Consider the following 16,512-nt stretch of genomic DNA (forward strand, 5'->3'; position numbering starts at 1 on the left):
CCTCTATGTTTTCTGTACCTTTGTATTCGCAATGAACCCGACTCCCACTATTCCATTTATTGCTGCTGTTATTACTGCCCTGAATCCATTTGACTGGAAATAATTACGACTTTTCTGTTAAACTTCACCGAATCCTGATATATCTAAATCGATTATTAGCATCCCTACCACAAAAAGACTACTGAAACTACATTCTCAGACTCATAGGTTGTTATTGTCTTTATTGTACTCAGTCTTTTCTGATGGTAATCTCTCCCTTGGCAGTTCCCTCCTAAGGATAAAAATAGAGGACTGATCTGGCATCTTTTTTTCTGATGAAGAGAACGTCATTATGCTTTCTTCAATTACATGTCACAGGATACTGGAATGTAATCTAGATGCAGTTAACGTTTCTGTTAAAGGACCCAGGGGCAAAATGTGTAGATACAAAGGCTTACAAATAATACAGGGTGATTCAAAAAGAATACCACAACTTTAGGAATTTAAAACTCTGCAACGACAAAAGGCAGAGCTAAGCACTATCTGTCGGCGAATTAAGGGAGCTATAAAGTTTCATTTAGTTGTACATTTGTTCGCTTGAGGCGCTGTTGACTAGGCGTCAGCGTCAGTTGATGCTAAGATGGCGACCGCTCAACAGAAAGCGTTTTGTGTTATTGAGTACGGCAGAAGTGAATCGACGACAGTTGTTCAGCGTGCATTTCGAACGAAGTATGGTGTTAAACCTCCCGATAGGTGGTGTATTAAACGTTGGTATAAACAGTTTACAGAGGATGGGTGTTTGTGCAAAGGGAAAAGTTCTGGACGGCCGAGAACGAGTGATGAAAATGTAGCACGCATCCAGCAAGCATTTGTTCGCAGCCAAGGAAAATCGACTCACAGAGCTAGCAGAGACCTGCAAATTCCACAATCAACTGTATGGAGAGTCCTACGAAAAAGGTTAGTTATGAAACCTTATCGTCTGAAATTGGTTCAAGCACTGTCTGCAGCTGATAACATTAAAAGAATCGATTTCTGTGATTTTATCCTTGCTCAAATGGAAACAGATGAATCTTTCGTTTCAAAGATTGTGTTTAGTGATGAAGCAACTTTCCACACTAACGGGAAAGTCAACCGTCACAATGTCTGTATATATGGCACTGAGAATCCGCGGGAAACAACTCAGTATGAACGTGACTCGCCTAAGGTGAACGTTTTCTGTGCCATTTCAGCCAATAAAGTTTTTGGTCCCTTTTTCTTCGAAGGTGCTACTGTAACTGGACTACAGTATCTGGAGATGTTAGAGAATTGGCTGTTCCCTCAGCTCGAACAAGAAGCACAACAATTCATATTTCAGCAGGATGGAGCGCCACCACATTGGCACCTGAACGTCAACTACCCGAGACGATGGGTCGGCCGCCAGGCAGCCCGTGACAGAGCACTTCATCACTGGCCTCCAAGAAGCCCTGATCTTACCCCCTGCGATTTTTTCTTATGGGGGTATGTTAAGGATATGGTGTTTCGGCCACCTCTCCCAGCCACCATTGATGATTTGAAACGAGAAATAACAGCAGCTATCCAAACTGTTACGTCTGATATGCTACAGAGAGTGTGGAACGAGTTGGAGTATCGGGTTGATATTGCTCGTGTGTCTGGAGGGGGCCATATTGAACATCTCTGAACTTGTTTTTGAGTGAAAAAAAAACCTTTTTAAATACTCTTTGTAATGATGTATAACAGAAGGTTATATTATGTTTTTTCATTAAATACACATTTTTAAAGTTGTGGTATTCTTTTTGAATCACCCTGTATAATTTATCAGTAGTAACTATGAAAAGCTGGAACATAAGTGCATGATTAAAACTGGTAAGTGATGAAGCCAAATTGCTAAACACCGAAAAGTTGAATAATAAGAAAAAAGCAGCGTTTCTGCATTTCTTATTTCTGCTTGTGGTGCTCCACATTCGTTAGCAGTGGTCATACAGACACTATGTTCTTTACAAAAATTTATTCATGAAGATCATTTCAATACTTAAAATGGGTGAGAGTGGGAGAAAGAGAAAAAGTTAATTATATACAAGAGGGGTTATCGAAAATTTTAAAATAGCTGACTGAATTACATTGCAACGAGTTAATAAACAACAAAACAATACAATGAAGTGTCAAACCATAAATATACTGCAGTTAATCATAATGGAAATATGTAGGATGATATTTTGACAAATATATATCATAAATAGTTACACACTATTTTGTACAAAATAATTTGTGTGGTAAAGGAGATAATACAAAAGTCAATTAGTTTTTGTGAAGACTTATCCTTTGTTTTGTGCTATTTTCTGCTAGTGTAGAATTAATTAACACTTGTAAATGAAAAGGAAATAGACTGGATTAGAACATAAGAAAATGTAAGTATATTATGAATTTTAGAAACACGGATGTTGTAGAACTTTTGACTTAATATAGACTTCTTTTAAATTAAAAATTGTTTCTTAGATTTTCCACAAAATACAAAGTGAAAATTAATTACATGATTAATGAGTTTGTAAGATGCAATTTATGAAAAAGAAAGCTGATATCTAGAACTCCAGGCATCATATCACTACATGAGCAAAAATATATTTCATTACCCTAATTTATATATATATATACAGCACTCCCACTAGTTTCAATAAATTTATACAATCACTTAAAGATGAGTGTGTGATACAAATATCAATATTTTTCTATTTTCAACTGACACAGTGACTTTCAAACTATTACAACGCTTTTACATTTAGTCACACATACAGAAAAATTTACAGAATCTCATGAATCACAAAGATCAACTAAATCTTAGCTGGAAGATTTTTAATAGTTGTGCATTATGTGAAAGTAACTTTGTGGAGAGGTATTGTAGGTGATATGCAATGTGAATATATTGAAAAAAATGTTAATACTACAAAACAAACAATTATAAGCCTACTGCATAAATGTATTTCACATTACTTGAGTTACCTGTTTCATTGGTGATTACATGGCTAACTTTTTAAATATCAAATATTTAATTTGAGATACCTCTAACAGAGGTTAAGCCTGCACATTACTTAATTTAAATCAACATCTTGTTGTTACCCACTGTTAACCAAAACAAAAGCTATTTCAGTAGTATAATATAGGAGAAGAGTGGCATCTTTATCAAAATACCTTCTACATTGTTATTTCCATAATATTTATTTGTTTTCAGAAGCACATGTTTCCACTATCTATTCTGTATCATTACATAATTCTTGGGCAAGTGAAATTTGATTTCAGTTATGTTTTATGTTAACCACACATGTTATTATGATAGTTGTTAATAGTTTGTATTTGTAGTTAATTTTATACTCCCTGTAGTATTGGACATTTCAGACTTTTCATTTGAACACTGAGGCTATCACAACCACAAATCACTCAAAGCTACAATTGTTTGCCCTTTGGAACACTGGTTGCCTATAAGTAATATGGTTGGCTAAAGCCAAGAGTATTTCATAATACTAAGTCTCTTGTACATTCATTGACAGGCAATTATATACCGTCCATGGACAACAGTCAACTTGACGAGGTGGATGACTGCACAAGGTCGGAAACTGTCAAGATTTAATACTGTTATCAAATACATAACTGATCGTGGTTTTGCCTTAGCCAGCAAAAATGTTGATGGCCTAAAGGCCAATGATAGAACACTCCTCACCTTGCTTCTTAAGGAAGAACATTCAGGCACGAGATTTACTGACAAGGAATTAAGTGATGAAGTGAGTACACTCTTTCAAGAGATTAAATTATCCATAGTTATTATAGGTGTTACATGTGTAAATAAGTTTTCCAGAATTTTATGGCTGTTACAAGTTTGGCTCCTTGATGGCATGATTATACACTATTTATCATATAGGGAGCTGAATTAAATATCAAAAATTGTCTTTCATATGCTTTCAATCACAGAATTTTGTAAAAGCTAAGGCATCCTACAAGTGAAGTTTAGTTATTTTTATTAGTTATGAGATAATAGCACACGAGTGTTGCATGTGCAGTTAATTTAATAATCAAAGAGGAATGTCAACACAATACATTAAATGGTTTTGTGTCTAAAATATTCTATGTAGACCATAGCTAATCAGTTTTAATTATTATTTATAAAATATGACTACAAAACATGACAGTGATTAAGATAGGAAAAGAATAAAAATCTTTCAGAATCACATTAAAGCAGGTATTTATGTTATAAGCCCATTATGCATCTTATTACCAGTCAGTGCACGTAGTATGCTGCAGACGAGAATACATGAATGCGAGCATTGTGTACGATAGCACATTTCCATGCTGTGTGAATCAAGGCTATGGGCAACGGAAGTTGTCGCGACCAGTCGGTACAGGACACACAACAGTCAATTGTTGGTCCCTGAAGCTCATGGCAATGTCCTGTGTGACCTCTGAGCAAAGGTCGAATAGCTTTATTTCAGGCTTAGAACTGAAGCGTTTCGCATGAAGACATGAACGCGTTCATTCCCCTAGAATTATGAGAGTGTGTTCAGCCATCTGACTGGCCAGTCATGGTTATTCATCTCGCCACTCGAATACCACAGCTCAACGACAGAAATACTCATTTAATGAAAGTGCGATTTTTAGAGTGTTCCCTTCTAACACGATAACGAAAAAGCTAGATCACCAACTATATTTTACAATTAACACTCTGTAACGTCCCATAGTGCTTACAGTCATTTGAACCATTTGAATTAACACTCCATAGTTGAAAAATGCGTTTTTCGTGACATACTCCATATAATATTTCAATTTCTAAATATGCAACTGCACTGGAAGTTAGTTTCTCTGGTTAGTATGTATTGTAACTACTATGACAAGCTGTTTGGCTCTTCTTCTTTTTTGGACGAGAACATCCACGTCTACATCTATACTCTGCAGACCACTGTGATGTATTTCCGCTGTGCCAATCATTATAATTGTTTCCCAATCCATTCAAAAGTGGAGCGAGGGTAGAATATTGTCTAAAGCCCTCCGTCCATGCTGTAATTAATCTAATCTTATCCTCACGGTTCCTATGGGAGCGATACACAGGGGGTCCTGGATAGTTCCTACAGTCGTCTATTAGAGTCGGCTCTTGGAACTCTGTAGGTAGGCTTTGTCAGAGTAGTTTGTGTATCTTCAACAGTCGCTCGCTTCAATTCTCTCAGTATCTTTGCGATGCTCTCCCACGGATCAAACAAACCGCTGTCAGTAGTAGTGCTTCTTCTCTGGACCAGGATCTATACAGAACAACTAATTTTGAAGCTAAACCCTTCCTGCTACTTTGTTGTTCAATTATTTCCAGTCAGTCTACACCATCTCACTGTTTACTTTTCGCCACTTCCTTTATCAAAGAAGATAAGATGCCCACATCAACAACAACAAATCCACTACAAACAGCGTCATTGTTACACAAAAATTTGAGTCACCAGGAGGCATGCCATGTAGGAGTTTCTTCCCTGAAGAACTGATACATAGGTTACTTTCAACAGTGTGGCTTGCTTTGTTTGTGTACTGGTTGCCACGGAATTTCCTTTTATTGAATTTTTTGATGTGTGGCATAGTTCGTATTTATTGTACACTAAAGGATATGTACTTCCACAAATATATATAGCACTTGAGCAACAAACATTCAGTAACACGCGAACAAACTGCTTCAGCGAAACAAAAGTAAATGCTAGCAAAGATAATTATTTACAGACACTAGAAACCTGCACTGTTACGAACATATACAACGTATCATACGTATAATGGCTGGAAACAGAAAGTTCACACTTCTTTTCGAAATAATGCTGGTTTCTGTAACAGAAATAAAGGTGGGATGGCGGCATACATGACTGTAACTTTCAAATTTGGTGTACATAGGTCATTTTTCATTTGAAAACCTATAATGTGCATGTCAATGTAATCAGGAAAGACTATAGAATTTAATATAGTCATAAAAAATTTCAGTTTTTCCATCATTTATAATGTGACAGGACTGTGTAGCTATTGTTAACACTAGATTTGTGCGGCAACAGTGCGCGTAGTTCATTCAGCTGCCGGTACATAGCAGCTCGCTTAAGCTTAACAATAGAATTCCTTTTGCCATTTTGCTATGGTACTGTAGGATTTCAAAGGTCGGTCGACGGGAGACTGCTGAATCACATGTTGTGTTTGAGAAAAGTCTTCCGAGTTTGCCGATTTCTGCCTACTGGAACGAGACACGACCGTGAACGAAAAAACAGAACTTATGATGCTCTCACTTTCTATAGGTACGATCTGCTGTGTAACTGAATTCTATAACTTGTGTTTTCTGTTTGATTAATAATATTACGGGAATTGCTGGTCGTTGTTCCTATAGACAGTTATACTCTGTTAATTAAATTCAGCCCTTGTGCCAATCACGCTCGTGCTACTGCGGGATGGGAAAGCTCAACGGGCAAATTATTAGTCACCCCTACACAAATCAATACAAGCATAATACAATGCCGCGTAATTCCGCACCTGGACTTGATAACCGCTTGGGTTTGGTTAGGAAGTGGGTCCAGAACGTTGTGCTTGTACGTCGCATCCAAGTTAAGCCAGTCTGAATGCGCAATTCCACCAAATTACGAGGATGCTGATGGCGTTTCGCCCGCTCTTCCGCGATGTTCCACAGATTTTCTGAGTAGTTCAAGATGGGTGATTTCGTAGGCCAGTCGAGATGTAATAGGGTGAGGGAGTGTTCAGAAAGCCAGTCACATATTATCACAACCCAATGACCTTCGCCGTTATTGTCTTTATGTGCCTGTGTGAGCAATGGCCTCTGGCGAGGTGACGGACTCCAAATGTTAATTGCATGCCGTTCACGTCGCAATGTTCTCTCGCTAGCAGCTTTGGCTAGGCCTTAATTCAATGATTTCAGTAATGTCTGTCGGATTTCGAGACGATTTTGATGCAAAAGCCATGGAGCACGCCTTCAGTTCCTCTCAGTCGGGATGTTTTTCCGACCTTAATTCTGACGTCGTGTTTCGCGGCGAGGTGTGGTACACCACAGCTTGTAGACACACACGAAAGATCAAAAATCCATCAATTTTATACACCGTATGCCCATGGGCATGGCCAAATACGCTTGCCCCTTTTCACGTCTCTGTCATGTCCTTACGTTTATCTATGTTCACATACAACTTCCGCCTGAAACACAAATGTCTCACATATTTTGGAATGGGATCGTAACTGTATCTCCGTGTGGGTACTATCGAGATGAACCCTGCACTGATTAACGCAAGATAAGAAGGGGAAAAGGGAAACATCTCTATTGACGATTTCTGCATGGAATGTGAAGACATTGAATAAGAAAGGAAAATTAGAGAACGTGAGGGAACAGATGGAGGGACATAATAACAGTCTTGTAAATTTAAGCAGTGTTCGATGGGAAGTGAAGGAGAATTTGAAGCTGGAGAGTATGACAGAATTTACGAAGGTTCGGAAAGCAAGGAAAATGGGGTTGGAGTTTTATACAAGAAACAAGTAGACAGTAACAGATGGAGGATTGTTCCATTTAGTGACAAGAAGTCAGCAGTGAAATTAAACAGCAGCCCTATAGGTACATTAATTATTCAACTTTACATGCCACATCATATGCAAACCGAAAGGAAGTGGACATTATGAACAGAGAAAGTCTAGGAAGAAAATTGGAAATAACAACAACTGTGATGATGGGGGAATACTGTAGTGGGAAAGGGAAGAACAAAGAACATAGCTGGGGACTATGAACCGAGGAAGACCAGCGAAAGGGGAAAAACACTGATGCCTTCAGTGATCTCTGGATTGCTGACAATTCGTTTAAGAGCTATCAACGAAATTTACACACGTGGAAAGTTCCAGGTGATGTTTCTAGATGTGAAATAAACTGTACTGCAATGAACTAAACGTTCATAAAAAGCATTAAGATGGCAAAACGTTTCCAGGAACAGACGCCAAAACACACCATTATTTACTCCTAGCGGATATTAGGACAAATTTAAAGCATACTCAGATAAGACAACACACAAAGAAATGGGATGTTGGGATATTAAAGAACGAAAACTTTAAGAAAAAGTGACGAATTGGCAACGTGTAAGGCAAAGTGCAGGAATCACTGAAGAGTGAAATACTTTTAGACGTGCTGTGTTGCAGGGAATAAAAATAGAAAATGGAGAAGTGAAAAAGGACAAGGAACAAGAAAGAGTGATAAGAAGTGGTGGTATATTGGATAAAAATGGAAGAACACATGAAATGGAAAAACGACAAGTCGGAAGAAGACTTAAGACAGTACGGAAAATTCAGCCATGAACTACGAAGGTTAACTGATCAGGCTAGAAACGACTGGATGCGGAAACTTCGTGAGGTATTAGGAGCATTGGAAAAGAAGGGAAAGTTGCAAGGACTGGACATAGCAGTGAAATCTTTTAAAAAAGAGCAGTAAGGGAAATAGGTAAACAAAGAATATTAAATAAACATGAAAATAAGGCAATAAGCAAGTAGAGGAGAAGAGTTTCAATGTATTACACATAGGTAACAAAAGTCGTGAGATAAGTCCTAAGGTCGTATCAGATCGACTTTTGCACAGTGTAGTGCAGCAACTCGACGTGACATCGGCTCAACAAATCGTTGGAAACCCCTGCAGAAATTTCGAGCAATGCTCCTCTATAGCCATATATAATTTCTAAAGTTTTGTCGGTGCAGGATTTTGTGCAAGAGCTGATCTCTCGATTATGTACCATAAATGTTTGAAGGGATTCATGGAGGCTAATATTGGTCCTGAAATCATTTGTTCAAATTTTCCAGAATGTTCTTCGAACCAGTCAGGAACAATTATGGACCAGTGACATTGCACACTTTCATCCATAAAAATCCCATCGTTATTTGGTAACATGAAGTCATCAGATGGTTGCAGATGGTCTCCATGAGGCCCAATATAATCATTTTCAGTCAATGATCGGGTCACTCGGACCAGAGGACCCATCCGTACCATGTAAACAAAGCCCACACCATTATGGAGCCACCGCCAGCATGCACAGTGCCTTGTTGAAAACTCGGGTCCATGGCTTCATGGGGTATGTGCCACATTCGAACCATACCATCAGCTCTTACCAACAGAAATTGGGAGTCATCTGACCAGGTCACAGTTTACCCATCGTGTAGGGTCCAAGTGATACGGACACGAGCCCAGAAGAGGCACTGCAGGACATGTTGTGCTGCTAGCAAATGGGCTCGCGTGTGTCAGATGTTGCCACAGCCTGTTAACGCCAGATTTCGCCACATTGTTCTATGGATACATTCGTTGTACATTCCACATTGATTTTTGCGGTTATGTCAAGCAGAATGCTTGTCTATGAGCACTGACAACTCTACGCAAACACCACTGCCCTTGGTCGTTAAGTGAAGACCGTGTAATGTAATAAAATAAAAATTTTTATTTTGTTTGTGACTATTAGTGCAATGTAATGAAATAAAATATGAGCCGTGACTTATATAAAAAAGAAACACACATTAATGCAATGGCTCAGCATAAAAGAGAAATAACTAATGTAGGAATATTATTAACAGTGTAATATGTTGTTTACTTTAGCCCGATGTGTGTAAGCACTCAGTAAACTAGCTCAGTTCTCAGGGTAGTTACGTAATCGTCGATAATTAATTGTCCTTTTCTTATTTCCCAACACCAGAGAATATTTGCCAAGTCTGTTCGATGCACACTACTGTAATACGTAACTTGATCGTGGTTTCATCTCGATTCCCCAATATAAGATAACAAGAGTAGCATCTACAACTGAAATCCTATTATGGAACTGGAATCCTGTGACCAGACCTGTTCTGCCTGGAATGTTATCTCGCTGTGTGAAGAAAATCTGTGATTAAAATTGTTAAACTATTAGTAGGTGCGTCCGGTTTCGTGGGATCTGAAATAAAGTTAATTGTCCTAACCGACGGCACATCTCGTAGATGAGCTAAATGAAAAATGTTAAAGATTTTTCTAAGATGGCGCCTAACGATGAAAATTCTTTGTTAAGACCCATGTCTACTTAAGACAGTCTAGATATCAGACGATCAATTAATTGACCACATACACAAAGTTGTTTTGACAAAATAACCATTATATTTTTCGGGTTTTAAGTACAACTTACATTATCAGCTGGTACAGAAACATGAGCTTTACCCAAGAACGTCCTCTTAGGTCCGAATCCAAGCAGATGAGATAAGCGAATGACAAAGGAAAGATAGCTCAAGAGCTAGCGCAAGAGATAGCGCAAGAGTCCATGGAATAACATGTCCATTGTAGTTCTATCTCTTCGTCTTTGGCGTACTTGTCGATTATTTGTGAAATTTATCTTAATATTTAGTTTACATTTTTTTTAAACCCAAGTCCACCCAGGAGAAACAGTACAATGGCCCCCTCGTATGGCTGGGTCAAAATCCAGACGATTGTACATGCATGTTTATTCAGTTAGTTTCTAAAATTAGTTTGTGCGTGTTATCATTTAAAATGCATGTTTTCATAAAGTGTAAGGGAGAGCAAGTATAATCTTCTTATTTGTGTGAAAGAAGTTTCAGTCCGGAAAAATGTTGACTAACCTCACCGGAAAACGACTTATATTAACCCCCCCCCCCCCCATTCGGGTTTATGGGCATAGGAAAACCGGGAGTCCAAAACCAGCCCAGGGTCTTCGAACTATTATAATATAACATTTATCCAGTGTCTCAATAATACATCACAATCTGAATATTGTTATTGCTTAAGGATATACTAATTGAATGATTACCAAGTGCATTAGGTCGGAGAAAAGGTACAATAAAAAAATACAGTGACAGTAGTTACATATTGATACATGTTACATAAATTTCTCATATGTGATAATCGGAGTGGCAGACACACTTTGACTCTTATAATTGGAGCTTGCTGCCACAACACACGCACTCATCACACACAATACACGTCGCCGATAGTTGATTCTCCGCAGTGGCGGCGCCGGTGTAACGAAGATGGCGGCGCGGCGGTGCTGCACGGGGCGAAGCTGCCTGGCGCCCCCCAGCGGTCGTTGGCCCCCTGATCAGCTGTTTCACCTCTGCTTGCGAGCCGTCTCCGCATCGTGTTCGTTGAATGCGCGTGAACGTGAAATAACCCATACTACCATTAGTGTTAACTAATTCCGTAACAGATGTTAACGGCTAGGGGAAAAGAGAGTTATTCCAAGTTCATTCATCCAAAATTCATTCACGAGTGTTTGTTTCAATGTTCTGTAACGTATTCAGGACACGATGTGTTTTCTGTCAAATTCCTTAGAAAATTATACAGTTTATTACTCCGTGACTAGCTAAGTTTGACACTCATAGAATGTCCTGTGAACTTTTTTAGTCACTTTACATAAAGTCCAACTCTGTACCATCGTCCGCAACACGCACGTACGCAGTTGTATAACACACACTGAGTTTTCTACCTTGTCACTATGGTTGGTGTCCAAAGGTAGATTCACTTTTGTTCAGACTTACTACCGAGTTCCCCGCGTAAAGCATTTAGCTTCACACGATATTACCATCCATATTACTTCGTGAAGTCATCTTTGCTGCACAGCTATAGTCTTCACACATTAACTATTTAAAACTACTTTTTTATATCAGAACAAAATAAATTACTATGTCAGTCGTCAAACTCGAATTGTAGAGTCTTTTTCTCCTTAAATTGTTAAGTGATAAACAAAATGCACATTGACACAGTCTTGATGCGTTTGCTAGCACTTTTTTTCTTTTCTTATATAGCACACGCTGATGCTTCTACAACTGACATTGTTTCACATATACTGTCTATTGAAACATTATTTATCCTGTTAAAATTGACATTGCATTTTCAGTTTGGCAAGTCATGACATTAACATTTTGTCCACATTAGGATTTGATGTTATTTATAAGATTTTGTCATCAACTGTCCTCAACCTTTCGTGCCTAAAGTAGACCTTGGGCCATCTGGACTACCGATCCTCAGGCAGTTACATGTGTGTTATGAGCCATGCCTCATAGATCCACACCCTTAACTATTCTAAATTTTAAGTGAGGAACTGTTTGCCGTAAGACCAGGTGTCATCTTCATGGATACAATCCATGTTTTCGTACGCTTCATTTCCTGATAGACCTCAACCTTACACTTGGAGTCATGAAGTTACTTTCTCTGCATGAGATGCTCTCTATAGTTCTCAATACTGTCCCCCGGACGCATGCAATTACATGGCTGAAGGCCACTACCGGAAGAAACAAACTGTCATGAGGTCTCAATAGTGTTCTTACGTAATCATAATATGCTTGTTTATATTCACACACCTAGAAGTCAATTATTACTCACTATTTCACATCATTATTTCCCATGTACTCTGGCAAGTTCTTGATCACATAACATTAAATCACATTTTATTTACTAAAATTGGGTACTCACAAAAAATGCACAAGAAATTCTTATATTAGTATACGCACAAAACTGACAACTGTCTTTTAATTCTACCTTCAATACAAGTTATTCGTTGCTACTTCTTATTGTTTCGAAATCAAGTTCATCCTTCAGACTGAAGGTCTTATTACCACCATATCTGATTTTAAAAGTACGAAAATATCAATGATATTGACACATGAACATAAAATTTCTCACTTACTAAAGTAAATTCCGGTCCTAGCACAGTGTCTAATGCAGAGATCAATACACCCGTGCTGACATTCAAGCCGAATGGAAGCACGCGAAATTGGTACGTCCTCCCACCAAAAATAAAGGCAGTATATTTCCTGCATTGTTCTGTTAAAGGGACCTGCCAATATGACATTTTCAAATCGATACTTGATAGAAACATTACTCCATGAAACTTCTGTATTTGTTCATCCAGGTTTTCTGGCCTTGTCCTTACTGGTATTATAATTTTGTTGATGTCTCTAGCATCAAGTACCAATCTGATACTCCCATCCGCTTTTCCCACAGCTAGTAAGGCACTGCTATAGGGAGAAAGGGACGGGTCAATGATTCCCCAATCCAATATTTTCTTTATTTGCTTCCACACAGCTTCACGTTTACTCCACGGCACGGAGTAAGAAGCATGATAAAACATCTGATGCGGATATACCTGCATATCACATACGTAGCCCTGAATTATTCCGGGTTTTCCCGAAAATGTGCCAGCGTAATCACTCAATAATTTAGAGCTCATGCTGTTGCTCATCGGTTAATATCCTGACTCCTTAACCTTGGATTGAATCTCCTGCCGTATCTGAACGACTTCTTCGTCATATTGCTCATTTGTTTCAGGATACGCCTTTAGTGGTACATTATCGTGAATATTGAGTACAAAGGGTTCTACTTCTATCTTTTCGAACCACCGACAATACCTATTGTACCTTGCCATTGTTTTAATCAATGGTAATTGCAACTCCTTGGTAGGCGTTCGCAGGAAGCACAAGCCCTGAGGGATGTCGATTATAGCACTCCTTTCCCTCAGGATGTCCCATCCCAGGATGCAAGTTGCAGTTAAATTTTTAACAATGAGGAACGTGCATAATATCGTATCATTTCCTATTTCTAATCCTGCCTGCACCTGGGCCTTGACACTTCGTGCCTTTACCCTTTAGCCCCCTCGTAATTTTACAATTTTGAACCGGCAACGTAGGCAGTCTTTTATTGTCGTTAATAACGTTAAAGAAATCCTCAGACAATATTGACAGAGCCGCTCCTGTGTCAATCAAAACCTTAGCAAGTGCACCGTTTACTTTCACGTGTACTGCGGCCTGCACAATCTCTGTTTGCTGCTCAGAATCTTTACGCGGTTCGGTGATTAATTCCTCCCGCAAATCCGGGCTGTTATTATAGCGCAGCATAGCAATCCGATTATTGTTATTTTCGAGTCTGCCTTCGCTACTATTCCTGATGGTCGAGTGCCGAAGGCTTACATCGACCCCCTGCAGTTTGTTGGTTGGTTCTCCTCGGTAACTTGTGCTATTTGCACATTTTGCTGTCTGTTCGCACTATTTTGTGAGATACTTGGTTTATTAACCCATGTTGGAATCGCAGTATTCCCCGGCATGGGAACAGCTTCGACACTATTAATCGGGACTCCCTGCTCCGGTCTATTTGACTGCGCCGACCAGTTAGCAGTCACATTCTGACGCCACTGGCCAACTTGTTTCATACTTTTGGGTTGAAAATTACTTCAGTAATTCTCATCGTTTCTCCTTCTTCGATTCATCGTGTCATTTCTATCCTTATGGGTAACAGAAGAAATACTTCAGTTGATTGAAGAAAGGTGGAAGTACAAACATGTTCCGGGAAAATCAGGAATACAGAAATACAAGTCGCTGAGGAATGAAATAAATTGGAAGTGCAGGGAAGCTAAGACGAAATGGCTGCAGAAAAAATGTGAAGACATCGAAAAAGATATGATTGTCGATAGGACACACTCAGCATACAGGAAAGTCAAAACAACCTTTGGTGACATTAAAAGCAACGGTGGTAACATTAAGAGTGCAACGGGAATTCCACTGTTAAATGCAGAGGAGAGGGCAGATAGGCGGAAAGAATACGTTGAAAGCCTCTATGAGGGTGAAGATTTGTCTGATTTGATAGAAGAAGAAACAGGAGTCGATTTAGAAGAGATAGGGGATCCAGTATTAGAATCGGAATTTAAAAGAGCTTTGGAGGACTTACGGTCAAATAAGGCAGAAGGGATAGATAACATTCCATCAGAATTTCTAAAATCATTGGGGGAAGTGGCAACAAAACGACTATTCACGTTGGTGTGTAGAATATATGAGTCTGGCGACATACCATCTGACTTTCGGAAAAGCATCATCCACACAATTCCGAAGACGGCAAGAGCTGACAAGTGCGAGAATTATCGCACAATCAGCTTAACAGCTCATGCGTCGAAGCTGCTTACAAGAATAATATACAGAAGAATGGAAAAGAAAATTGAGAATGCACTAGGTGACGATCAGTTTGGCTTTAGGAAAAGTAAAGGGACGAGAGAGGCAATTCTGACGTTACGGCTAATAATGGAAGCAAGGCTAAAGAAAAATCAAGACACTTTCATAGGATTTGTCGACCTGGAAAAAGCGTTCGAAAATATAAAATGGTGCAAGCTGTTCTAGATCCTGAAAAAAGTAGGGGTAAGCTATAGGGAGAGACGGGTCATATATAATATGTACAACAACCAAGAGGGAATAATAAGAGTGGACTACCAAGAACGAAGTGCTCGTATTAAGAAGGGTGTAAGACAAGGCTGTAGCCTTTCGCCCCTACTCTTCAATCTGTACATCGAGGAAGCAATGCTGGAAATAAAAGAAAGGTTCAGGAGTGGACTTAAAATACAAGGTGAAAGGATATCAATGATACGATTCGCTGATGACATTGCTATCCTGAGTGAAAGTGAAGAAGAATTAAATGATCTGCTGAACGGAATGAACAGTCTAATGAGTACACAGTATGGTTTGAGATTAAATCGGAGAAAGACGAAGGTAATGAGATGTAGTAGAAATGAGAACAGCGAGAAACTTAACATCAGGATTGATGGTCACGACGTCAATGAAGTTAAGGAATTCTGCTACCTAGGCAGTAAAATAACCAATGACGGACGGAGCAAGGAGGACATCAAAAGCAGACTCGCTATGGCAAAAAAGGCATTTCTGGCCAAGAGAAGTCTACTAATATCAAATACCGGCCTTAATTTGAGGTAGAAATTTCTGAGGATGTACGTCTGGAGTACAGCATTGTATGGTAGTGAAACATGGACTGTGGGAAAACCGGAACAGAAGAGAATCGAAGCATTTGAGATGTGGTGCTATAGACGAATGTTGAAAATTAGGTGGACTGATAAGGTAAGGAATGAGGAGGTTCTACGCAGAATCGGAGAGGAAAGGAATATGTGGAAAACACTGATAAGGAGAAGGGACAGGATGGTAGGACATCTGCTAAGACATGAGGGAATGACTTCCATGGTACTAGCGGGAGCTGTAGAGGGCAAAAACTGTAGAGGAAGATAGAGATTGGAATACGTCAAGCAAATAATTGAGGATGTAGGTTGCAAGTGCTACTCTGAGATGAAGAGGTTAACACAGGAAAGGAATTCGTGGCGGACCGCATCAAACCAGTCAGTAGACTGATGACAAAAAAAAAAAAAAAAAAATTTGGGAGAGCAGTTACCGCTCGACATACCACTTCCTTTATTCCCATTGCCTCCTTTTTGCCCATTTGCTCTCTCATTACTATTGCCGCCATATTCATGTCCCCAATTATTATTTCGGCTTAGATTTCCATAACCGTTATTTCTAGGTTTGTGGTTACTATTTATCCCCTAGCCGTTACTGCTTTGTTGTCGTGCATCCTATTCTATCAAATCTAGAGAATCCACAACCGTCATGAATGTCTCTAAATTGTTATCAGGTACGTGTAGCAATTCTCTCCATACTGAGATCGGCAACATAGATTTCAATATCCTAAGCACGTCGCGTGTAGCGATCGGCTCGGACCGT

The 16,512-nt window shown here is 39.2% G+C and overlaps 1 protein-coding gene across 1 annotated transcript in view; it reads left to right on the forward strand.

The window, feature by feature from the left end:
• Positions 1-16,512, forward strand: part of LOC126195787 (cytochrome P450 4C1-like) — a 195,243-nt gene that overhangs the window by 108,720 nt on the left and 70,011 nt on the right. Inside the window, exon 4 of the mRNA XM_049934421.1 lies at positions 3,519-3,749. Coding sequence (XP_049790378.1) covers positions 3,519-3,749 — 231 coding nt within the window. The remainder of the gene's footprint in view (positions 1-3,518; positions 3,750-16,512) is intronic.

The sequence above is a fragment of the Schistocerca nitens genome, chromosome 7, assembly GCF_023898315.1.
Source record: "Schistocerca nitens isolate TAMUIC-IGC-003100 chromosome 7, iqSchNite1.1, whole genome shotgun sequence".
In the NCBI taxonomy this organism is placed as follows: Eukaryota; Metazoa; Arthropoda; class Insecta; order Orthoptera; family Acrididae; genus Schistocerca; species Schistocerca nitens.